The 25,506-nt window shown below is 45.5% G+C and overlaps 2 protein-coding genes across 3 annotated transcripts in view; both read left to right on the forward strand.

Moving 5' to 3' along the window:
• The first annotated feature begins 6,770 nt into the window (after positions 1-6,770).
• Positions 6,771-8,367, forward strand: LOC100356497 (poly(rC)-binding protein 2). Its single transcript, XM_002721096.5, has one exon. The coding sequence runs from the start codon at positions 6,909-6,911 to the stop codon at positions 7,995-7,997; it is 1,089 nt and encodes a 362-aa protein (XP_002721142.1). The 5' UTR covers positions 6,771-6,908; the 3' UTR covers positions 7,998-8,367.
• A 7,143-nt stretch (positions 8,368-15,510) lies between these two features.
• The window catches only part of MRPS31 (mitochondrial ribosomal protein S31), a 59,077-nt gene continuing 49,081 nt past the window's right edge, over positions 15,511-25,506 (forward strand). The window contains exons 1-4 of one of the 2 annotated variants that reach the window (XM_070048957.1): positions 15,511-15,727; positions 18,494-18,781; positions 21,625-21,783; positions 25,218-25,355. In XM_070048957.1, coding sequence (XP_069905058.1) covers positions 15,603-15,727; positions 18,494-18,781; positions 21,625-21,783; positions 25,218-25,355 — 710 coding nt within the window. In that variant the 5' untranslated portion in view covers positions 15,511-15,602. The remainder of the gene's footprint in view (positions 15,728-18,493; positions 18,782-21,624; positions 21,784-25,217; positions 25,356-25,506) is intronic. The other variant, XM_070048956.1, reaches the window with a different exon arrangement.

Here is a 25,506-nt window from a genome sequence, read left to right on the forward strand (position 1 = left end):
ACTAGTTCACTCCCCGAATGGCTAGAAAGCCAGGAGCCTCTTTAGTGGGTCTCTCACATGGGTACAGGGACCCAAGCACTTGGGCCATTCTCCACGGCTTTCCCAGGCACATTAGCAGGGTTCTGGATCAGAATTGGAGCATCTGGGACTCGAACCAGTGTCACAGGCAGGGCTTAACTCACTGCCATAACGCTGGCCCCTCATCATGAATTCTATAGGTGGTAACTACAATTCTTTGGTATTTTATTAAATAACTGAAAATATTTAAGTACACTATTATACACCTGGAATAAACTAATTTATTTCAGTGACCTAGTCCAAAGTGATGCTATGAAGGTGCCATGACCTGATAATGAGGCCCTTATCAGAACCAGTGCTTCAGAATGCAAGCTTCTAGACAGTGGTTGAATTACAGAAATAAGCCAGGGATTTTAGATGCCTTGCCCAGAGTGACATGTGACAAGCTTAAGAGGCAGGGAAGAGGTCTTGCAGCAGAACCTGCATTAATAGCAGCCTGGGGGGCTGAGGGCCTGGCTCTGTGCCCTGGGGCTGTGGCTTTAGCAGGCTAGGAAAAATGAGACTCAAGGAAAATATAACTGAGGATGGCCTCAGTTCTCCTAATATAGGTTAGAACACAAGCCCAGATACTTGTGTAAAAGTCCCTGTGACCTTTAGTGAATCCCTTAACCTTTTGTACATCCCCATCATAGAATAACAACATCAGGGACCCCTCTGAATGACTTTGCTCCGCAAGGCTGCTGTGGCAGCATCTGCAACACCAGCATAGTGGAGCCCCAGTTTGAGGGTTGGCTGCTCTGCTTACGAGCCAGCTCCTTGCTAATGCACCTAGGAAGGCAGCTGGAGATGGTCCAAGTACTTGACCCCCCTGTCTCCTACGTGAGAGACTCAGATGGAGTTCTGAGCTCCTGGCTTCAGCCTGTGCTAGCTCTGGCCTTTGAGGCCTTTTAGGGGCTGAATCAGCAGATGAAAGATCTCTTTTTTTATGTCTCTTAGTTTCTGTCTGTGAAATAAATAAAATAAACATTTAAAAAATAAAAAAAAAAGTGTTGAGGCTGACACTGTGGTATAGTAGGTAAAGTCTACAGCAATAGCATCCCATGTGGGTGCCAGTTCGAGTCCTGGCTGCTCCACTTCTGATCAGCTCCCTGCTAACTGCTAACGTGCCTCGGAAATCAGCAGAGAATAGCCCAGGTAATTGGATCCCTGAACCAAATGGGGGATCTGGAGGAATCTCCTGGTTCCTGGCTTTAGCTTGGCCTACCCCAGCCAGTGTGGCCATTTGGGGAGTGAACCAGTGGATGGAAGATCTCTCTCTGTGTCTCTCCATCTATGTCTTTCTCTCTCTCTCTCTCTCTGTAACTTTAAAATAAATAAATAAATCTTTAAAAAATAAAAAAGAGAGGCCAGCTCTGTGGCGTAGCCAGCAAAGCCACCACCTACAGTGCCAGAATCTCATATGGGCACCAACTCTAGTCCAGGCTGCTCCACTTCCAATCCAGCTCCCTGATAATGTGCCTGGTAAAGCAGAGGAAGACAGACCAGCTCCTTGGGCCCCTGCACCCACATGAGAGACCTGGAAGAAGCTCCAGGCACCTGGCTTTGGATCAGCCCTGCTGTGGTCATTGTGGCCATTTAAGGCATAAACCAGCAGATAGAAGACCTCTCTGTGCCTCTGCCTCTCTGTATCTCTGCCTTTCAAATAAATCTTTAAAAACAATAAAGATAAAGAAGAAAGAAAGAAAGTGTCCACACAACTCTTGTCCTGGGGAAATTATCTAGGAATCTTTGGCCTCTTGAGAACAGCATTTTAGAGACAAATCACTGCTGTTTGTAGAGGTAGGTCAGAGCAATAGTATTCCAGTCTTGGGTTGAAAGCAGCAAACAAGGCAAGACACTGGCATCCCTTCTCCAGGTAGCTGCTTGCTGCACTTGGACTGCACAAGCTAGGGACATCTATGCCACTGGCTCTGTAGTGAGTGGTGACAGAGGTCAGAGGTGAGGGAACAGACAGATTGGGTACGTGGAAAAGTGAGGCTTTGTTATTGCATCAGAATTTCACAATGCTGGTTAATGACATTGAAAAGAGAAATAATTTCACAAAACCATTCCCTGATTCTAATATCATGCAGGTATGCTTCAACAAAGCATATTTCTTGGAGTTGAAATTAAGTCAAAACCATAGAACATCTCTGATTCAAATGTACTTTTAGTTAAAGAAAAAGAAGTGAAAATGGCTACTGGCTAAAAACTTTGACTCCCATTAGTGATCTTGGCTGCTAACATAAGTTTTGTTGAAAACTTGCTCAAATCCTTTTCGGAATCAGGTAGAAATTGTATTTGAAATAAATATAGGTTCTGATTTCTATCTATGTAGCATAAAAGGGGTGATATACAACTAATGAAAGAGTGGCTCAAATGACATTTTAAATAGGGATAACTTTCCTTGGTAGCTTTCAAACATTATGAAGAGAGAAAGAGAAAACGCTTGCTGTGGGGATCGAGAGCCCTTGCTGCCCTTGCAGAAATCCCCAGCAAGGCTTAGTTCAAGTTCTTGTTTTCCTGAATATAGGAATACAACCAGGAGATGTAGGTAGAGCTAGGCAGAAAAGCAGGATTTATTGAAAGCAAAGGGATAGTACACACTCAGACAGGAGTGCAGGGAACTGCAAGAGAGAGAATTTCCCCAAATATAAATATAGTCCAAAATATAAATCCCAAAGGAAGGCCCCAGGGGTTGAAGTTGACATAACGTCTCCCTAAGGGGGTGGGAAGTGGAGGCTGCAGGCAGCTTTAGAGGGGTAGTAAATGATTTTTAGAGAAACAAATGAGCCAGGAGAACACACATGACCTGGAACAAAGTTCACCCGAGCGCTGGGTGTGGTGTTTGCTGTTTGGTGTCTTCTCGGTGATATGTGCTTCATCGTGCTTGGTTAAGGACATCTGCATAGGAAGATTGGCAGGTGATTGCCCTCCTGTTCAGCAGAACTGGTCTTTAGAAACCTGTCCAGCACTTGTTGCTCCCTGGGTGCTCTTGGTGTGAAGTCTAGATGTATTATTTTCTTCTTCTTTTTAATTAGAAGGCAAGTGAGTGTACTTGCAAAATTTTTTAAAATCTTTTAAATTGTGGATTAACCTGTAATACTTGCACATTTTTAAGAGTATGATGAAACATTTCAACACCTATACACAGCTTAACCCAGCTACACCAGGCAAACAATCTTTGCATCTCTGTATCTTTTCTTTGTGTTTGGAGCCTGAAGTATCATTTTATGAGCCCAATATCGTATTGGGCAGGATGATCACCATCATTTCTGCCTGATAAAATCCCTGCCATCCACCAAGACATAGCCACCTCATAACAGCCTTTCCCATCCCCACTCCTCCCTACAAGTCATTATTCTATAATAACAAACTTTCCTTTAGCACCTACCATGTGGGAGACACTGTGTCAACCTAAACTAAGTCCTTGACATTTAGAAGTGAGAGAAACCACCACCAACCCCAGGGAAATCTCAGTCCAAGCAGAGGAGGAAGAAACCTTTTCTCTTGTTCCTTGATGTCTGTGGGAGTTTGGCTCCAAAACCCACTCCTGGCAGATGCTCCAATCCCTTGTACATAATGCCGTTATTACTTGCACATCCTCCTGTATGATTTAACTCATCTCTAGATGATTTATGGTACCTAATACAATACAAATGCTAAGTTCACAGCTGAGGAACCTGCTGAAATGGCGGGCCAACTGTGATGATAATTCAGGGAATGCCGCATGGAACAAGAAGGGTGTGGGAAGGGCAGCCATCTAGAAGGATACGAAAGATGGTTTCAGAGGAGGCCCGCTGAGGACATCTCTCAATCAGGTGTCAAACACTATTGCCTTCATAGCCCCCACCCCCAGGGCCACCTGAAAGACCAGTTCCAGGAATTCACCTCCCCCTGCTGCCCCCTACCCCCACCTCATCCCAAGCCCTCCTAAAATCTAAAAAGGCCCAGCCCCTGGGAGTCAGAACCTTCTGACATGTGTCCCATCAATGTGCACACAGGCAGTTGGTCACCCACCTCTGCAAATTTGTTTATTTATTAAAGGTATATTTACTTATTTGGAAGTCAGAGTTACACAGAGAGAGGAGAGACAGAGAGAGAAAGGTCTTCCATTCACTGGTTCACTCCCAAATTGGTTGCAATGGCCAGAGCTGCACCGATCTGAAGCCAGGAGCCAGGAGCCAGGAGCTTCTTCTGGGTCTCCTACGTGGATGCAGGGGCCCAAGGACTTGGGCCAACTTCTACTGCTTTCCCAGGCCATAACAGAGAGCTGGATTGGAAGTGAAGCAGCTGGGACTTGAACTGGTACCCATATGGGATGCTGGCACCGCAGGTAGCAGCTTTACCCACTGCGCCACTGCACTGGCCCCTGTGAATTTATTTTCTCTGAATAAATTTGGTCTGGCTGTAAATTCGTACACTGCCTCTGCTCTATTCTACATCTCTTTTCCTAACAATGTCCTTATCACGGAAGGTTTTGCAAGGCACATGGTCCCTTGTTTGGAGCATGATCATCCGCAGGTGCATCACTCAGGATACCTTAGCTGTGATCAGCAGCAGCTAACTCTGCCCACTGACGCAGAAAAAGGGCTGCCTAAAAGAATACTGAGTCACTCTTATCTATGGTCACTGAATGGGGACCTGGGTAGTGTCCTGAAAACAAAGCCCTCCCCAGCCACAGAACTGACTGCTGTGAAAACCACTCCTGCTCCAGCCTCGACAGCTATGCGTTGTACAGGGGGAGCTGCTGCCCCTTGTGTGCAGGGGCCCTGGCCTTGTCACTGGTGTTTTTCCAGAGCAGGAACCTTCATTAGCAGCTTTAGCTGATGGCTGCCTTCCACGTCATAGCCACTGCTGGCTCATGTGGATGTCAGCTGACAGCTGGAGCTTGGACGCCTCCGTGGAGATGTCTGGCTTCCATCTTGGACAGGCACAACTTACTCCTGTAGCAGGAAATTTGCTGAATGTGAACGGAGTTTTGAAACAATGCCCTCAGCCTATATAAAGCATGCCACAGGCCCTCCCCAGACAGAGTGAGTGTTCCAGTCACAGGAAACAGCACGTGTGGGGAACTATAAGTAGTCTGGTGTATTACCGGTCATCGGGGTGTTGCCGGAGTGAGTCCCGTGGGTTCTTTTCCTCAGTTTGGTATAGTAATAAAAAGCCGGAAAACAATTTGCAAAGAGGCAGAAACTTTTATTAGACAGAAAAGAAACTTTTATTTGATTGGCAAGTGACAGAGAAAGCGTCTGGTCATAGAGGAGACCAGGCAGAATGCCCAAGTGGGACACTGGCTTTGAAGAAGTGTCCTGGGTTTTTTTTAAGGTGTTACTATCTGTTCATTGGGTCATCCTATTGTGGGTGCACACGGGACAGGGAGTTTCATATATGTATGTTGACTGGCTTGGGGCTCATGGAGATAGTGAGGGTCTCCTGGAGACTGTCTTTCTCCTTAGGGGCTCAGCCCCCTCCTCTGCTAGCTCTGGGTGGAACATTGCTTGAAGGCATGGTTTAAAACCGCAAGGTCACCCAAGATAACCAGAGCCTCCTGGAGCTGGTCCAGCTCTCCCCAGGTGCTCAGCCCCTTCCCCTGCCAACTGTGGGTGAAAGATTGCACCCACCCTGAAGGTGTGATTTAAAGCTGCAAGGTCACACATGCAATACAAGAAGCTGTTAGTGGGGGAGATGCCAGTTGGTCTAGAGACAGGCTTTCCAGCCACAGCTGACAGCCTGCTTGTGAAGGACATTCTACCTATGTTGTAGTCAGGCATACAGGATAAAATTGAACAGGTTTGTGAGCTGGAAGACCACACTTTCATCACGCCCCTGTGTGACCTCATGCCCCTGTCTGGCCACACCTCTGTGCCCACCTGCCAATCAGGTTAATTAACCACCCCCCTTTGGAAATGGATAAAAGGCCTGGAACACAGTGGGCCCAGCCCTTCTTTTTGGCCTTTTGCCATTTCAGCCCTTGCTGTCCTGTGCCTCCAGGGTGCGTGGCCTTCGGGCTACCCGCCCCTTGCTTTATGGCCTGCATGCTCCTCCACGTGGCTGGCTCCTGGTAGTCGGTATGAATCCAGATTTTCTTCTCTCTTTTAGATAGAGCTCTCACTCTCCTATGTGTTTCTCTCACTAAATAAAAAGCTTAAAATTTATTTTTCAACCTTGTTCATTTATGCCAGTATTTAGAATTCTCTGAATATTAGGCAAGAACCTACACAGGCTTATTAATATTGGGAATTTATTAATAAGCACATGGTGATATCATGGCATCCCATATTCTGATATCACTTTTGTCTGAAGGGCCCGCAGACTCCCAGCTCTACTGGCTGGCCTCCTGGTGTACACAGCAGGTGACTGGGCTGGAGCAGTGGGCAGGCACCACCTGCAGAACTCTCACGGCCCGGTGGTTCCTAACGGCAAGTACTGACTTGTATTTTATTTACCGTCCCCGTGAGGTGCCAGAGCTGTGAATTACTCCTTGCTCTTGCTAGGGCCCTGCCCCTGGTGGGTTTTGTAATAAATCTACTAGATTGTGCTATTGTTGAATTTACTTGTATGAAAGTTGCAAGTGGAGCCTGCGCCCTCTCCCGCCCGCCCGCCCTCCACCGCCCTCCACCGGCCCGGGGTCTCTTTCCCCCTTCCTCCTCCGCCCGCCCGCGGGGCCCCCCTCGCTTTCCCGCCCGCCCCTATTGTTCCACCCCCCCCCCCCGGCCTCCCGCCCTTCCCCTTCCCGCCCGCTTCCCCTTTCCCCCTCAGTCGCCTCGCGCCTGCAGTTTTGGCTTCACCCCCACCAGTGACCAAAGACTTGACCACTCAGAGTCCAGCTCCCAAGAACACCGCTCGAAATGGACACCGGTGTGATTGACGGTGGATTAAATGTCACTCTCACCATCCGGCTACTTATGCATGGCAAGGAAGTTGGTAGTATCATCGGAAAGAAAGGAGAATCTGTTAAGAAGATGCGCGAGGAGAGTGGTGCACGTATCAACATCTCAGAAGGGAATTGTCCTGAGAGAATTATCACTTTGGCTGGACCCACTAATGCCATTTTCAAAGCATTTGCTATGATCATTGACAAACTGGAAGAGGACATCAGCAGCTCTATGACCAATAGCACAGCTGCCAGTAGACCTCTGGTTACCTTGAGGCTGGTGGTTCCTGCTAGTCAGTGTGGCTCTCTCATTGGAAAAGGTGGTTGCAAGATCAAGGAAATAAGAGAGAGTACAGGGGCTCAGGTGCAGGTGGCAGGGGATATGCTCCCCAACTCAACTGAGCGGGCCATCACTATTGCTGGCATCCCGCAATCCATCATTGAGTGTGTCAAACACATCTGCGTGGTCATGTTGGAGTCCCCTCCGAAGGGCGTGACCATCCCGTACCGGCCCAAGCCGTCCAGTTCTCCGGTCATCTTTGCAGGTGGTCAGGACAGGTACAGCACAGGCAGCGACAGTGCGAGCTTTCCCCACACCACCCCGTCCATGTGCCTCAACCCTGACCTGGAGGGACCACCTCTAGAGGCCTATACCATTCAAGGACAGTATGCCATTCCACAGCCAGATTTGACCAAGCTGCACCAGTTGGCAGTGCAACAGTCTCATTTTCCCATGACCCATGGCAACACCGGATTCAGTGGCATTGAATCCAGCTCTCCAGAGGTGAAAGGCTATTGGGCAGGTCTGGATGCATCTGCTCAGACTACTTCTCATGAACTTACCATTCCAAATGATTTGATTGGCTGCATAATTGGGTGTCAAGGCGCCAAAATCAATGAGATCTGTCAGATGTCTGGGGCGCTGATCAAAATTGCGAACACAGTAGAAGGATCTACTGATAGGCAGGTTACCATCACCGGATCTGCTGCCAGCATCAGCCTGGCTCAATACCTAATCAATGTCAGGCTTTCCTCGGAGACGGGTGGCATGGGGAGCAGCTAGAACAATGCAGATTCACCCATAATCCCTTTCTGCTGTTCACCACCACCCATGATCCATCTGTGTAGTTTCTGAACAGTCAGCGATTCCAGGTTTTAAATAGTTTGTAAATTTTCAGTTTCTACACACTTTATCATCCACTCGTGATTTTTTAATTAAAAGTGTTTTAATTCCTTTCTCTGTTCAGCTGTTAATGCTGAGATCCATATTTAGTTTTATAAGCTTCTCCCCGTGGTTTTTTTTTTCTTTTTTTTTTTTTTTGGCTCATGAATTTTTCTGTTTGTCATGGAAATGTAAGAGTGGAATATTAATACATTTCAGTTTAGTTCTGTAATGTCAGGAATTTTTCAAAAAAATTAAAAGATGGACTGGAGCTTTTTCTTTGTGAATAGAAAAAAAAAAAAAAGAAAGTTGCAAGTGTACATGACTGAGCTCCCACCATCACCAGCCAACAGTAGGAGAGGAATTTAGAGGGGTGGAAGATGGTTTGTCATTAGTCATAGACAAGCTGTGGGGAGCTGCATCAAGAGGCCTATTCCAGTGGAAGCTGGGGTGTATTTCCTTAGGAATTTCCAATTTTACCATGAGAATAGCAAGGGAGTGGTGATTTCTCCCAAGCTATAGTTTATTGTGAAAATAAGTCATCCCTTCTGGATGACTGTTGTTTTATCTAGAGCAAGCCAGACTGGACAAAGGATTGCAAATCAGGTCTTTAGAAGGGTTCTGTCCGCATCTAGTGACTGATTGTCAAGGTTTTTTTTTTTTCCAAAATTGTTTAAAAACCCCAGTACCTTCAGCTTCTTCGGGTTTTGCCTTTCTTGGAGCCCCCTCTATGCCACTCTGGCCAAAGGTCTCTGACTCTAATAAATCGTGCTTTTAAACCTTTAAAAAAATAAAGAGGCCTATTCCTTCCCCTTCACAAGATCAAGTTGGGGGGTAGTCACCAAAATCTGGAGGGACATACAGTTGAGCTGTCTCTCAAGATGGACACTTGTGGAGCTATCGCTTGAGCTGCCAGCCCTACAGCCCTCTGGGATGCAGTTACTGCCCCATCAGAGTGGAGCACAACAAGCAGGTGTAGGGAGAATGTGGTGGGGGTCATGGACCAGCCGGAGTACACAGGTCTAGTGTCTGAGGGTGGGCAGGTGCAGGCTGCAGGTGGGAAGGTGTCCTGATGAGGGAGCAGAGTTCTCTGTGGTCTCCAAGCCTGCACGTGAAGGACAATGCTAGCTGCAGGAAGAGAAGGAGTTCCTGGGCTGCCTGAGGAGATGCAGGCGGTGCTCCCCCGCAAAGAGGGGGTTGGGGAAGGCTAATGACTGACAGCCTCGGAGGGCATGCTCAGCCATAGAAGGCACCAGGGTGGTCCTGTACACTAACTCTCCCCTACAAAACTCCAAACCGCCACATCTAAGGGGCTCTCACAGGGTCCAGGACTCCCAGCAACAGGTGGAACCAGAGCCAAGGCCCCCTGTAGTGCCAGGGGCCAGTAGCTGGTGCACTGGGTTAAGCCACCACCTGCAACACCTGCACACCACTTGGAGTCTACCTCCCATCCAACTCCCTGTTAAATGTGCCTGGGAAAGCAGCAGAAGATGGCCCAGCTACTTGGTCCCCTGTCGTCCTGTGGGAGACATGCAGTTCAGGGCTCCTGCCTTCAGCCTAGAATAGCCCCTGCTATTGTGCTCATTTGGGGAGTGAATCAGTGTATATAATAAAGGATCAGAAAACTAAGCATGCTCTGACTACTCTGTTTCAAAATGCAGCCCAGCTAGCCGGCCGCGGCGGCCATTGGAGGGTGAACCAACGGCAAAGGAAGACCTTTCTCTCTGTCTCTCTCTCTCACTCACTGTCCACTCTGCCTGTCAAAAAAAAAAAAAAAAGAGAGAGAGAGAGAGAGAGAACAGGGTCTAGAACCAAGTTGCTCTACCATTAGAAGTTGTGTAGCCTTAGGTAAATTATTTTTCTGGGCCTTGGTTTCTTTATAGATTGGGAATAAGAGTAGTGTGTATCTCTTACAGTCTTATGAAGATCCATGAGTTGACGAAGTTAGGAACATACAGTGGTGCATGGCCAAAGTTCAACATGGCTGAAAGCAACAAGGGACAGGGTGCACTTAATGCTTTCCACTGAGCAGAAATTTGTCAGTCAGTCCATTATAAAAGGGAGGTATAGGAATACGTTTAGATGTTAAGAGTCTTGGAAGTAGCATCTGTTTCTTTATGCCATTCCAGTACAATATGCCTGTGAACCTAAATCCCTACTAAAATAATGCTGATCTATTTTTATTTAAATCGGTTTTTAGAACTCTATAACTTCAAATGTCAAATTCATGAATCAGCTATACTGATTCCACCAACCAGTTTCAGAATTTTGTTCATTGCATGCCCACTCCATGGAAATTGCTGTACCTGGCAATACATTCTTACATTTTGCTGAGGGGGTGAAATGTCCACCTGCAACAATTTGACAAATTCCATGGAACAGGACCTCAGCTTAACCTAGAATATACAAACCAATATTTTTTAAAAAAATTTTTATTTACGTATTTGAAAGGCAGAGTTACAGACAGAGAAGAGAGACAGAGAAAGAGATCTTCCCTCCGCCGGTTCACTCCCTAAATAACTACGATGGCTGGAGCTGGGCCAGTTCGAAGCCAGGAGCCAGGAGCCAGGAGCTTCTTCCAGGTCTCCCACATGGGTGCAAGGACCAAAGCATTTGGGCCATCTTCCATTGCTTTCCTAGGCCATCATCAGGGAGTTGGATGCAGCCGAGACTTGAACTGGTGCCCATATGGGATGCCAGCATTGCAGGCGTAGGCTTAACCTACTACACCACAGCACCAGCCCGTATACAAATCATTATAATGTCATGTCAGCTTCCATGGTTATTTCCTACATCCAAAATATGTTATCATATCATTATGTTACAAGCATTTTTCTCCAGTAAAAAAAAATCTGAATTTAGACACACTGCATTTAAATATTTATATGGCACTCATCACTAGATATTTAACCACTTATAAAATTTTTAAAGGCTTATTTATTTATTTGAAATGCAGAGTTACACAGAGGCAGAGGCAGAGACTGAGAGAGAGAAAGAGAAGTCTTCCATCCACTGGTTCATTCCCCAAATGGCTCCAAAAGCCGGAGCTGGACCACTCCGAAGCCAGGAGGCAGGAGCTTCCTCCAGGTCTCCCACGTGGGTGCAGGGGCTCAAGGATTTGGGCCATCTTCTAATGTTTTCCCAGGCCAGAGCAGAGAGCTGGATAGGAAGTGGAGCAGCTGAATCTCCAACCAGCGCCCATATGGGATGCTGGCACTACAGGCGGCGGCTTTACGTGCTACACCACAGCGCCGACATCCCCAGTTATAAACTTTTAAAAAGTGCTTTCATGGTGGTTAAGGTGCTGCCTGGGATGCTCACATCCCATGTCATAGCACCTGGCACGAGTCCCAGCTCCTTCACTTCTCATCCAGCTTCCCGCTGGTGCACATCCTGGTAGAAAGCACATGATGGCTCAAATACTTGGGTCCCTGCCACCCATGTAGGGGGCCTGGATTAAGTTCTGGGCTCCTGGATTCAGCCTGGCCCAGCCCTGGCTATTGTGAGCATTTGGGGAGTAAACCAGCAGATGGAGGATCTCCCTTTGCCTGTCTGTCTCTTTGTCTCTGTGTCTCTCTGCCTTTCAAATTAAGTGAAAATAAATGATTTTTAAAAATTGATTTCATTAAGTTAATTATTCTGGGAAATCACAGACAGACACAACCACCAAAAGGTCACACAAATAAAAGGCTATGTGTGTTCTTTCAAAGGCCCAGGACACCATAGCCCAGCGATTAGCATACAGGCTCTGGAGTCAGACACCTGCAAGGAAAATCAGCCTCATTGCTGCTCCCAGCTGCATGGAGTAGAAAAGATCCTTTAGGGGAAGGATGAGGAGGGGAGATGGTTCTACCAGCTGATGCTCAGATTGCCATTTTTATGCTCCATATATTTGCACCAATGTGGGCCACATTCTAAAGCTCTTCTCTGCAGTAGGATTCTTTCCCACTTTGCCTAAAGTGGTAAAACATGGCTAATCTTCATGTGAAGAGACATTATTCAAAGTATTTCGTCAACATCTCTGTTCCAAGCTAAGCCCTGGAAATTTGGAGATGGAAAGCAAACTGTCATCTCCCAAGTACCTTATAATGCAGTGAGGGAAGATGGTTTCATTGAGAATCCCAGCGCCACCTTCAGGGTGCCGGGAGTAACAGGAGAGGTCACCCAACCCAGCCTGGAGACCAGAAAAGACTTCTGCAGGGGGTGACGCTGAGCCTTGTGGTAGGAGTAGGAGGTAGGCAGGACAGACAGAGGGAACAAACTGTACAATTGTTAGGAGGGTAAAGAAGGCCTGGCTAAGTCTGGGGGCTGTGTTGGCTCAGTGCAAGCCAGAAGGAGAGGTGTCAGGAGAAGGGTTTGCAAGCAGACAGGGCTGATTTTGAAGGGAGTGTAGTTTATTCAAAGGGCAGTAGGGGAAGCTGTTGAGTCGCATAGACATTCTTTGCGATGTGAACAAGCCTAATGGGAGGTGGCTCAGAGAGGGGTTGAGATTCTGGAGTTGGATCACCCAGCCCCTGAAGCCTGACTCTCCTACTTTTCAGCTTGGTGAAGGTTGAAGCTCCAGTAAGCGTCAAATTCCACAGCTTAAAATGAGAATTTTATGCCGATAACACAGATAAGTACAGATTACAATGTCTAGGCTAGGAAGTAACAAATAAATGCTAGCTACTGTTATTATTGATTATTTGAATAACGGTTTCCTTATTTGTCTCTTTTTAAATAATTGAGCAACGACTAAATGCAATAATTTCATAACCACATAAAGAATTTAAAAAGTTATGCCCTCTGGGGCCGGCGCAGTGTAATAACAGGTTAAGCCACTGCCTGCAGCACCGACATCCCATATGGACACCAGTTTGAGTCACAGCTGCTCCACTTCCGATCCAGCTCCCTGCTAATGGCCTGGGAAAGCAGAAGAAGATGGCTCAAGTGCGTGGGCCCCTGCACCCATGTGGGAGACTTGGAAGAAGTTCCTGGCTCCTGGCTTCAGCCTGGCCCAGTCCTGGCCATTGCATCTATTTGGAGATTAAACCAGTAGATGGAAGATCTTTTTCTCTTTCTCTTCCTCTGTGGTGTGTGTGTGTGTGTGTGTGTGTGTGATCCTCTATATTTAACTCTGCTTTTCAAATAAATTTTATCTTTAAAACAACAAAAAATAAAGTTGTGTCCTCTAATAAAAATATGAGCATTCATTCATTCATTCATTCAGTAAATACTGATTGTGAATGAGGTACCAGGAACTTTTCTAGACTCTAGGAACAAAGAAGTGGACAAGGCTGACCAGCACCTCTTTCCTCAGATAGCTTATATTCTAGGGGAAAGCCGACAGTTAATAAATAAACAAAATGAGTAACAACTGGGCCAGCGCTGGGGTGTAGTGTGTAAAGCAGCTGCCTGTGGCATCAGCATTCCCTATGGGTGCCAATTAGAATCCTGGCTGTTCCACTTCCAATCCAGCTCCCTGCTAATACACCTTGGAAAGCAGTGGAAGCTAGCCCAAGTACTTGGACCCCTACACCCATGTAGGAGACATGGAAGAAGCTCTTGGCTCCTGACTTTGGTTTGGTCCATCTGCAACCTTTGCAACCATTTGGGGAGTGAACCAGTGGATGGAAGACCCTCTCTTTCTTTCTTTTTTTTTTTAAGATTTATTTATTTATTTGAAAGTCAGAGTTACACAGAGAGAGGAGAGGCAGTAAGCTGCTGCCTTACTCCCCCATTGGCTGCAACGACCACAGCTGCGTCGATCCGAAGCCAGGAGGCAGGAGCTTCTTCCTGGTCTCCCACGTGGGTGCAGGGGCCCAAGGATTTGAGCCGTCTTCTATTGCTTTCCCAGGCAGGGAGCTGGATTAGAAGTGGAGCAGCCGGGTCTCGAACTGGCGCCCATATGGGATACTGGCACTTCAGGCCAGAGTTAACCCTCTGTGACACAGCACCAGTCCCAAGACCTCTCTTTCTGTCTCTTCCCCCACTCCACTGTAACTCTGCCTTTCAAATAAATAAATAAATCTTTAACAAAATGAGTAACAAGATCTAGACATTTCATGAGGGCAGGGAATGCATTTGGTCTGTACACTGAAATGCCAAAGTGCATAAAGCAGAGCCTACTATCATGCACTCAGTGAATGAGCTAAGTGGATGGAAAGAGATTATTTCAGACAGTGCTGAATGCCAGGAACAAGGAAACAGGGCAACATGGCAGCATGAAAAGGTTGGCTCCATCAGATATGGGGCACTGCTGAGAAAGTGACTGCAGGGCTAAACTAGAATGACATACATGTGCCAATCATGGGGCAGTCTTTGGGAAGAATATTCCAGGGAAAAGAATATCCCATACTGAAGCTAACAGGCCTAAGGCAGGGCTGTGTGGTGCCTGTACCAAGAACAGAGAGAAGGCCCCAGCTGCTGGAACTTAGTCAGCAAGGGGAGGGGAAAGATAGGACAAGAGGTCAGAGAAATAGCATTGTCACAAAAGGCTGACTGAGTTAATGCGGAATTCCATGAGACATCTAGGTCAAAGTCATGCGTCTGCACCAGGACCAATTTCAGTTCCTTTGCAGCCTTGTCCCAAAAGGTGCTTTGTTTCTAGAAAATGCATGTCAAGGTGGGCACTGGGAGAAAATGACTGGAGAAAGAAAAGCATTTTCCATTTTTAGGCATCATTTTTGTCATTCATAAAGATTGCTCTGGGTAACCCCACAGGTTATGGTTTTACATTTTTTAAAAAAACTATTTATTTATTTGAAAGTCGGAGTTGAGAGGTAGGGAGCTCTTCCATGAGCTGGTTCACTTCCCAGATGGCCACAAAGGCCAGGACTGGACCAGGCTGAAGCCAGGAGCCAGGAGCTTCTGGGTTTTCCATGTGGATGCAGGGACCCAAGCACTCGGGCCGTCTTTTGCTGCTTTCCCAGGCACATTAGCAGGGAGCTGGATCAGAAGTGGAGCAGCTGGGTTGTGGCAGGTGGCTTTCTGATTAGCCCAAGATCAGAGGTTAGCTTTAATTAAAATATGAAACAGAAAGGAGGATGTATTTTCTTTACAGTTGCAGATTAAGGCTAGTTACAAAGTTAGAATGTCAAAAAGGGAAAATTTGTGTTCATTACGGTCACCTTGTCATAACGTATTTTTAAAAAAAACCTCCTTGATGGTCACCAAGCCTTTTGAGAACATAGTGAACTCTGCGGGTCTTTTTCTCCCAAAGCAATGCAAAATAGGGTTAGCTCAGCAGTTTTTGCGCAAGTGATTACTCCCTCAGCTTGCTCACCAGTCCCGCCCAGCTCAGCTCACCCTGCCTGACCTCAGACACCGGCTCCACCTCTGGGACTAAAATAGCCTATAGGGTGGAGTCCTCTGAAAGCTCCGGATGAGGCCGGAACACAGTTACTGGACTCTGTTGCCCTCCGGAGTACGAAAGACGAGGGCTGGGGAACGGAAGGTAGGACGGGGGAAGTGTTTGGCGACGGACGCACTATTCCGGGTGCTCTCTGCTCAATTTCTCTGTCGGCTATGTTCCCTAGGGTCTCGACGTTCCTGCCTCTTCGCCCCCTCACCCGCCTCCCTTTGTCCTGTGGAAGCCCGGAGGCATCTGCGATTGCGGTCGTGCTGCTCGCTGCTCCGCCCGGAACAGTTAGGTACAGTATTTCAGCGCTGTTGGCCACGCGAGTCTTAAGGCAACCCCATCCTCGCCCTCATACCTTCTCCGGCTTCCTGGGGTCCTTGTTGGAACCTGCAGGATCTTAGAAGCCGTTGCGTTAAATCCTATCAAACAGAAATCCCAGAAAGATAAGATGACTTATCCAAGGTCGCGGCGCGTGGGGAACATCTGCTGTCAGGTGCTTTTTTTTTTTTCCCTCCACGCCGTGCTTCAGTCCTCCATTCCTTTCTCAGCCTATTAAATGGATCCCAGAAACGAAGCTGTTTCATTTTCGCCTCCTAAGGCTCCTTTCATGGACTCAGTCCTGCCGCCTTCATTTATATTTTGGTTCATGATTGACAGTGCTTATGGTGTGTCAGTAGGATGTTAACACCCTAATAAGAACCCCCTGGGCCATATAGTTCCACCGAGTAGGTAATTCAAGAAAAATGAACAGCTCAAGTCGTGAGGCGGGCACAGAGTGCTCCATTTATATAACAAGTACTTGCTGGGGAAGCAAATGGGGATTCCTAACCATTGTAGGAGAGATTCTGTAACCTTTGTGCTTGCAGCTGATGGAGACCACTGGTTGGAGTTAGCCAGGACAAAAAGGAGTTGTGGGTAGCATACTTCTTTTGTTGTTTATCCTCTAAGAGCCTCATGACTATGAAAACCCAGTCACTCTGCATATATTCCATGCGAGGCTGTTTGGGGCCCATTTGTGTACATACAGCGCTGAAGCAGGTTGGTAGCAACAGGACTGCAATTATCAGCTGCAGGCAGGAAGAACATTGCACGGGTAGAGTTAGTAAGATGTGACATGATGAGGTGCTGGTGGCGTGGTGGAGAGCGTGTTGGCGTGGTTGGCGATCGTGGAGGAATAGATTTGAGAAAGGTTTTTAAATGTGTCATAGTTTTTAGAGTACAAAACTATCAATTTGTGGTAGAAGGTCCATTCCATACAGATGGTGGAAAATGGCAAATCATTGTGAGAGGAGCTCTTGAATTGGTTTTGCACTTGACAAGCACTTCATGAAAGTGGGGACCATGACATTCTTATTTACCAGTGTACCATCAGTGCCTCGAGGGCCCGGCACAGAGCAAAGTATTCACTATATTTAATGAATGACCTTATAGATTATATCACATTTGTTAGTTTTAAATGTTTTTTAATATGATACCAAAAAAGGGCTTTAATCTCACAGAATAAAATTAGATACTTGGACTGCTTACACAGTCTTTTACATGGTTCAGAAATAGCTGCCATCGTTCATGTTCTTTTTCATAAATGTATTTTACAAAGAGCAGAATGGCAGCCCTGGCCACTGAGTATTCTCTTTTCTGTTCCATTTTAGCTTAGCTTACTGTTGAATAAACTTTTCAGTAGGCCCTGAATTTGGACTGGACACCTACCCCAGGCCCAGCACACCAAACCAATGTCGAGTTTGATCACAGCAATTGAGTGTTTTTTCTTTAAAGACTTAATTATTTATTTATTTGAAAGGCAGAGAGAGAGAGGTCTTCCATCTGTTGGTTCACTCCCTAAATGTCTGCAATGGCCAGAGCTGAGCCTATCGGAAGCCAGAAACCAGGAGCTTCTTCCAGGTCTCCCAAGCAGGTACAGGTGCCCAAGGACCTGGGCCATCCTCCACTGCTTTCCCAGGCCACAGCAGAGAGCTGGGTCAGAAGTGGAACGGCTGGGTCTCAAACTGGTGCCCATATCTAGCTGCAGAAGGAATTATTTTCAGGGTATTTCTTCTTATTTCTTCTTATTGATTGAAAAAAAAAATTTTTTTTTGACAGGCAGAGTGGACAGAGAGAGAGAGACAGAGAGAAAGGTCTTCCCTTTGCCGTTGGTTCACCCTCCAATGGCCGCCACGGCCGGCGCGCTGCAGCCGGCGCACCGCGCTGATCCGATGGCAGGAGCCAGGTGCTTATCCTGGTCTCCCATGGGGTGCAGGGCCCAAGCACTTGGGCCATCCTCCACTGCACTCCCTGGCCGCAGCAGAGAGCTGGCCTGGAAGAGGGGCAACCGGGACAGAATCCGGCACCCCGACCGGGACTAGAACCTGGTGTGCCAGTGCCACAAGGCAGAGGATTAGCCTAGTGAGCTGTGGCACCGGCCTTGAAATTTCTTTATTTCCATATTGTTTCATTATGACCTTTTTGAAGAGGTATTATTGTATCATGTTAAGAACGAGGACTTGGCAGTCAGATTTGGATTCGAGAATAATAAATTATCATTTATTAACCACGGCAAGTGTTTTCCAACCTTTTTGTGTCAGGGAACACGTGGAAAATGGTAGTTGTACTGAATTCTGGCATAAATAGAGAGAGGCAACAGACTTGGGAGCACCAGCAGCCCCTGGTTTCTCCTGGCCATCCAAAGACCAGGTGATCAGTGTCAGCACACCCATCTGCATTTGTGGCACACTGGTGGGGCTTATGTCTCAGTGAGCTCTGCACCACATGACTATGGGCAAGTTACTCCTCTGGTTTTCAGTTTGCTTACAGCAAAATGGGCATAATACCTGTCTGATGTGGGTATGAGAGTGTGTTCAGAAAATATGTAGCACAAGGTTAGTCCCTTAAAGATATGCTAATGGTAAATTGCCAGTGTTATGTCCATTAATAATAATTACAAAAGCAAATAGAAAGGGCTTGAATTAAAAACAGTTTGAAAATGCATAGAAGCATTTTTATGATTTATTGCTTTATTATTTTGTACTATATTTTTCATTTTTTTCTTTAATACATCTTCTAGGGCAAAAACTCATATCCAAAGATATTTCAGCACGAATAATGTAGCCAACAGCAAAAAAGATGAAAAGTCTGTTTCCAGCGACGAGATTTCCAAGACGAATTCAGAGAGCTCTGACAGAACAAAGGAGAACACGAAAAAAGACTTGTTGGATATTATTAAGGATATGAAAGTTGAATTAAGCACAGTGAACGTACAGACAACAAAACCACCCAACCGAAGGTTTCTGGAAGGTGAGGAGGCTGTAATTGGCAAGCTTCAAAGAGCTAAAAAGGATGGCCCAAAGAAGAGGTAAAGTGAATTGCAATTTGAATGTTATTCTTTGGAACCTCAGCTTTTTCTGTTAGTTAAAACTATTTTTTTAAAGATTTATTAATTTATTTGAAAGGCAGGGTTACAGAGAGGCAGAAAGAGAAGTTTTCCATCTGCTCATTTACTCTCCAAATGGCCACAATGGCCAGAACTGGGCCATTCTGAAACCCGGAGCCAGGAGCTTTTTCCAGGTCTCCCATGTGGGTGCAGGGGCCCAGGGACTTGGGCTATCTTCCACTGCTTTCCCAGGCCATAGCAGAGAGCTGAATCAGAAGTGGAGCAGCTGGGACTCATACTGTCGTCCATATGGGATGCTGGCACTGCAGGGGTAGCTTTACCTGCTATGCCACAGCGCTGGCCCCAAAACTATTTTTAATTAGAGTACTTAGGAAGATCTGAATTAATGAAGAAAAGCTATCAACTTGTAAACACAGGGACTCTAATAATCGAGGAGAGGAAGAGTAGTGATCTAATTGAGAGTTCCACGTGTTCCCTTACATATTCATTGATGTTGTTAACTGCCATTTAGTTGCCTCTTGGAACTTTAGTTAATGATATTCTTACATCTTGATTTTAAGGTAGCTTCATGTTTGTCAGGGACTTGCTAAATTTGACATTTTTCATTTTAGGAATTCTTTCTGGGATAGAGTTGTGGCATGTGGATTATAACTTGCAGATGTGTTCCCTTGGCCAGTAATTTTCTGCTTCTTATGCGCTTCCTTAATGGGTACCTTTCTGAGGGTACCTTAGAAAGTTCATGGAAAAATGGAATTAAGATAAGTTTATTTTGGTGCCAGAACCTTGTAACCCAGGCATAGTTTTTTCTTAGTACACATTTTCCATGAACTTTAAAAGATCCCATGTAATTTCTTGTGTTTGTTGAGTATTGGTTCATTCATTCTAAAAGGCAATCAGTGATATCTTAGCTTCATGTTACAGTTTAAATGGCAATGTTTTGATTTAGTGATATATAAAAAGATGTATTTTGATTTGATGACATAATCAATTCAAAAAATAAGGTATGTAGATTTAGGAAACCCTCACTGACTTATCAGAACAAATAGATAATATCAATTCTGGTTTTCAAGAATGATTTAATATTTTTATGGAACTTCATAGTTTCTAACCTATATTAAAAAGTACCTGGGGAAAGTATAATTTGGTGATAGACAGTAAGCTAATTCAGATAGTGAGGACCTGTAATAGATACCTATTCTTCTGTTTAGCAAGAAAACAATTATATATATATATAGGTTTATAGAAATAAATAGGGGGCCGATGCTGTGGCGCAGCGGGTTAAAGCCCTGGCCTGAAGCGCCGGCCTAGGCACTACTTTTAAGAGAGCAAAGACCTAAGATAAAATTAGGGAGAAGAGCATGCACATATCTGAGAGATGATTTCTATTTCAGAAATAAGGGCTAGAACTGCATAGGCTTTGAGTCTGTAGTGTACAGTATCCCTCAAACTTCACATATGTGTTTATTTCATCAGATATTTCTAGAAACAGAATTGCTAGGTCAAAATATTTGCATAGAGTGTGGTTATGTCACCATATTATCTGCCAAAAAGTTGTGCTAATTTAGGTGTCCACTCACTACATGTGCCATTGTCATAAGTGGTGGCTTAACCTGCTGGACCACAATGCTGACCGGCAGTTATATTTTTATTTTTTAAAAAGATTTATTTATTTATTTATTTGAAAGTCAGAGTTATACAGAAAGAGAAGGAGAGGCAGAGAAAGAGAGATCTTCCATTGGCCGGTTCATTCCCCAATTTGCCGCAGTGGCTGGAGCTGCACTGATCTGAAGCCAGGAGCTAGGAGCTTCTTCCAGGTCTCTCACGCGGGCACAGTGGCCCAAGGACTTGGGCCATTCTCTACTGCTTTCCCAAGACATAGCAGAGAGCTGGATCAGAAGTGGAGCAGCCGGGATACGAACTGACACCCATATGGGACGCCAGCCCTGCAGGCGACAGCTTTACCTGCTACACCACAGCACTGGCCCCAGCAGTTACCTTATTTTTATGGCAGAGGCTTAACCACAATTTTTATTAGTTAAAACATTTCCAATTATGAAACCATTTTATTGAATGCATGGTTCTGTAAAATGCTCATCTATAATGGTCTTTGCATATTCTGATCAAATACATGTATTAAAATTTGAAAGTGAACTTCACTAGTAGTTTTTGAAAGAAGTACAGTAGCTTAGAACAGGTTTAAGCTTTATTCACAGATAATAGTTTTGAAAGTAGAGCATTTCTTTTTAATTGCTGTATTTCCCTTTTCTATTTTTCTTTTATTTCTATCAGAATTTGGATCTTCCATATCTTGGCAAAATCCTTGCAGTCTTTATCCAACAACTTCAGGTGTTTGGGAACTTTAATTTACGTGTTAGATAATAATAATAATAATAATAGACCATGACAGAGAAAGACAGGTATAATAATATACAATTTGAATCCCACTGAAGGTGGCATTTCTAAAAAAGGAAGGGAGGCTGGGACTGAGGGAGGGTAAGGTGGGAAGTATTCTGTTCTTAACACTGTACATGTGAAATACATGAAATTCATCCCCCTTATATGAAAAGTTATGAATATTTAAAAAGATGGCAATTCAAAGAGGGTTGAAAAGTTATAAATCTTTTTTTTATTTCTGGATTATTTTCTATTAACTTACTCCAATTTACTTGGGAGTAGTTTTTTAAAAGCTTTTTCTTATGGAAAATTTAAAACATGCGAAGTAAACAAAATCATGCAATCAACCCTTTTTCATCTGTGGCAATGGTACAACACAGTAATAAGCCTTTGCTAATTATCTCTTTCAGAGATAAGCCTCTGAGTCCTGAGTTGGTGGCAGCTGCGACTGCTGTGGCAGATTCTCTCCCTTTTGACAAGCAGAAGACCAAGTCAGACCTGCTCAGGCAGCTCCAGCAGCATGAGGAAGCCTCGTGGGCACAGAAGGACCGACAGAGGCCTAAAATTAGGTCAGTGAATCACAGAGTGTTGTCTGTAAGATTTACATCTCAAGATAGGTGATTTCTTGTCAGTGGTATACATAATATGTACATTTATATATAATGTACTTCATAAATGGAATTTTAGCCATTTGATTTTTAAAAAAACTTGTATCTTAAGTAAGATTATAGCTTTTTTTTTTTTTAGGATTTTATGTATTGATGTGAAAGGCAGAGTTACAGAGAAGCAGAGGCAGAGAGAGAGAGAGCGGGAGGGAGGGAGGGGGTCTTTCATCAGAGAGAGAGAGGGATAGGGAGGGGTATTCCATCCTCTGGCTCACTCCCCAGGTGGCTGCGATGGCCAGAGCTGCACCGGTTCGGAGGCAAGAGCTTCTTCCAGGTCTCCCACGTGGGGACAGGGGCCCAAGGACTTGGGCCATCTTCTACTGCTTTCCCAGGCATTAACAGAGGGCTAGATAGGAAGTGGAGCAACTGGGACTCAAACCCGTGCCTATATGGGATGCTGGCACCGCAGACAGCGGCTCTACCTGCTACACCACAGCGCCGGCCCCAAGATAATAGCTTTAAAAAGATCAATCAAATGGTTAAACTTGTTTTAGGAAGTGTTACAACTTCTTGTCCTCAAAAAAGAAATGTTAGATTAAGTAATTATTATTAAAAATAAGTAAGAAACAACATGATAGCCATTTTGAGAAGATTAATTTTTTTGGTTAGATAAAATCCTGCTTGTATTTTTTATTTATTTATTTATTTATTTTTGTTAAGATTTATTTATTTATTTAAAAGGCAGAGTTACAGAGAGGCAGAGGCAGAGAGAAAAAGAAAGTCTTCTATCCGGTCATTCATTCCCCCAAATGGCCACAATGGCCAGAGCTGGGCTGATCCAAAGCCTGGAGCCAGGAGCTCCTTCTGAGTCTCCCACGTGGGTGCAGGGACCCAAAGACTTGGGCCATCTTCTACTGCTTTCCAAGGCCATAGCAGAGAGCTGGATCAGAAGTGGAGTAGCCGGGACTTGAACTTGTGCCCATATGGAATGCTGCCACTGCAGGCGGTGGCTTTACCTGCTATGCCACATCACTTGCCCCTAAAATCCTGGTTTTATACACACTATGGTAATCTCTAAGCCCGTTTACTTCTCTTTTTCCTTTTGTTCCTGTGTGTGAGCTAACATTTTTCCAGATGCACTGTTTACCACTCAATTCTACCAGGTTATATTAAGTTACATTGTGCTATACATTTGCTGCCCAAATGTAAAAAATGGTGGCACTACTTTGGAGAGTAATCCAGATCAGTCCTTCCCAATGAGTGTTTGTGCTAGATTTACCTCAGGAAGCTAAAAGAAAACATAGAGGGGCCAGCATTGTGGTGTAGCAGGTTAAGCTGCTGCCTGCAATGCCAGTGTCCCATGTGGGCACCTGTTCAAGTCTACTGCTCCATTCCAATCCAGCTACCTGCTAATGGCCTAACAAAAGCAGTGGGAGATGGCCCGAGTACTTCAACCCTTGCCACCCATGTAGGAGAACAGAATGGATTTCCAGGCTCCTGGCTTTGGCCTGGCCCAGCTCTGACTGATGCCACTATTTGGGGAGTGAACCAACAAATAGAATCTCTCTCCCTCTCTTTCTCTCTCTGTAACTCTGCATTTTAAACAAAAATAAGTAAATCTTTAAAGGAAAACATATAGGTAGCTGAAGCGTCAGTTCAGTGACTCATTTTGTTTGTGTTGAACAAATGTAAGGCAACAGGTAAGTGTGGCTAGATTTTATTTTAGTTTAGTGAGGAATCTAGGTGATACACAGATAATGATTGGCTTTCCTATCAGCTTCTCTGGTTGTTTGATAATTTTTCTTTTTCTTTTTTTTTTTTTTTTGACAGGCAGAGTGGATAGTGAGAGAGAGAGACAGAGAGAAAGGTCTTCCTTTTGCCGTTGGTTCACCCTCCAGTGGCCGCCACGGCCGGCGCACTGCGGCTGGCGCACCGCACTGATCCGAAGGCAGGAGCCAGGTGCTTCTCCTGGTCTCCCATGGGGTGCAGGGCCCAAGCACTTGGGCCATCCTCCACTGCACTCCCGGGCCACAGCAGAGAGCTGGCCTGGAAGAGGGGCAACCGGGACAGAACCAGGTGTCCCAGCGCCACTAGGTAGAGGATTAGCCTATTGAGCCGCGGCACTGGCAAATAATTTTTCATAATGACAACTTAGGTTTTGTTTTTTTAATAAGCTCCATCCAGGCCGGCACCGTGGCTCACTAGGCTAATCCTCTGCCTTGCGGCGCCGGCACACCGGGTTCTAGTCCTGGTCGGGGTGCCGGATTCTGTCCCGGTTGCCCCTCTTCCAGGCCAGCTCTCTGCTGTGGCCAGGGAGTGCAGTGGAGGATGGCCCAGGTCCTTGGGCCCTGCACCCCATGGGAGACCAGGATAAGTACCTGACTCCTGCCATCGGATCAGCGCGTGAGCCGGCCGCAGCGGCCATTGGAGGGTGAACCAACGGCAAAGGAAGACCTTTCTCTCTGTCTCTCTCTCTCACTGTCCACTCTGCCTGTCAAAAAAAAAAAAAAAAAAAAAAAAATAAGCTCCATCCAGTTCAAGACATTTTTTTTCCCCAAAGGCAGAGTGACAGAAAGGAAGAGAGAGAACCATCTGCTGGTTCACTCTCCAAAGGGCCATAATAGCAAAGGCTGGGCCAGACTGAAACCAGGAGCCAGGAAGTCCATCTCAGTCTCCCATGCGGGTGGCAGAGTCCCATATACTTGGAACATTTTCTTCTATCTTCCCAGGCACATTAGCAGGAAGCTAGGTTAGAAGTGGAGCTACTGGCACTCGAATCAGCATCGGAATAGGATGCTAGCATTGCACACTACAGCTTAACTCACTACTACACAACTCTGGCCCTCAATTTATGTTTTAAATTAAGACCTGAAGAACATAAATTCTAATGGTCAGGGCCGGCACTGTGGCACAGCAGGTTAATGCCCTGACCTGAGGCTCCAGCATCCTATATGGGTGCTTCTTTGAGACCTGGATGCTCCACTTCTGATCCAGCTCTCTGCTATGGCCTGGGAAAGCAATGGAAGATGGCCAAGTGCTTGGGCCCCTGCACCCATGGGGGAGACCTAGAGAAAGCTGCTGGTTCCTGGCTTCAGGTCAGCAGAGCTCTGGCCACTGCGGCCAACTGGGGAGTGGACCATTGGATGGAAGACTTCTCTCTCTCTGCCTCTCCTCTCTGTGTAACTCTGACTTTCAAACAAATAAATCTTTTTAAAAAAAATCCTAATGATCTCTGGTATGTGAATGTTAATAAGTCATTTTTTAAAAAATTTAAACCTGTTCTGTTTGAGCACATAAAAGTACAATAAGAATTAAGTAATATGAGTCTGCAATTTAAGAAAGTTTATTACTGTCCTTAGCTAACATTTTTAATGCACTTGACCTTTTTATTATTTCAGTTTCAGGAACATAATTTCAGATATGAAAGTTGCCAGACCTGCTACAGCTAGAGTTCATATAAGACCAGAGCATCAGATTCAGTTTGACGAAGGATCTGACAGTTCCCTTGACCAGAAGACTACTGATCTTAGAAAAAGGTACTCAGGCTTTGCAGTGTGTTGTTTTGTTTGTGTACTTCGTTTGAATGTTACCTGTAGATCAACTTACTGTGTGTACATATCATTGCTGATAGGTACCTGAGCATTGACATCTGTCTCCATACTCTCCATGGACTATTTCCTGGAGCAG

This window comes from Oryctolagus cuniculus, chromosome 9 (genome assembly GCF_964237555.1).
Source record: "Oryctolagus cuniculus chromosome 9, mOryCun1.1, whole genome shotgun sequence".
Taxonomy (NCBI): Eukaryota; Metazoa; Chordata; class Mammalia; order Lagomorpha; family Leporidae; genus Oryctolagus; species Oryctolagus cuniculus.

Excerpts from the sequence above, each read along its gene's own strand:
- LOC100356497 (XM_002721096.5), top strand. The coding sequence starts at position 6,909 with ATGGACACCGGTGTGATTGACGGTGGATTAAATGTCACTCTCACCATC.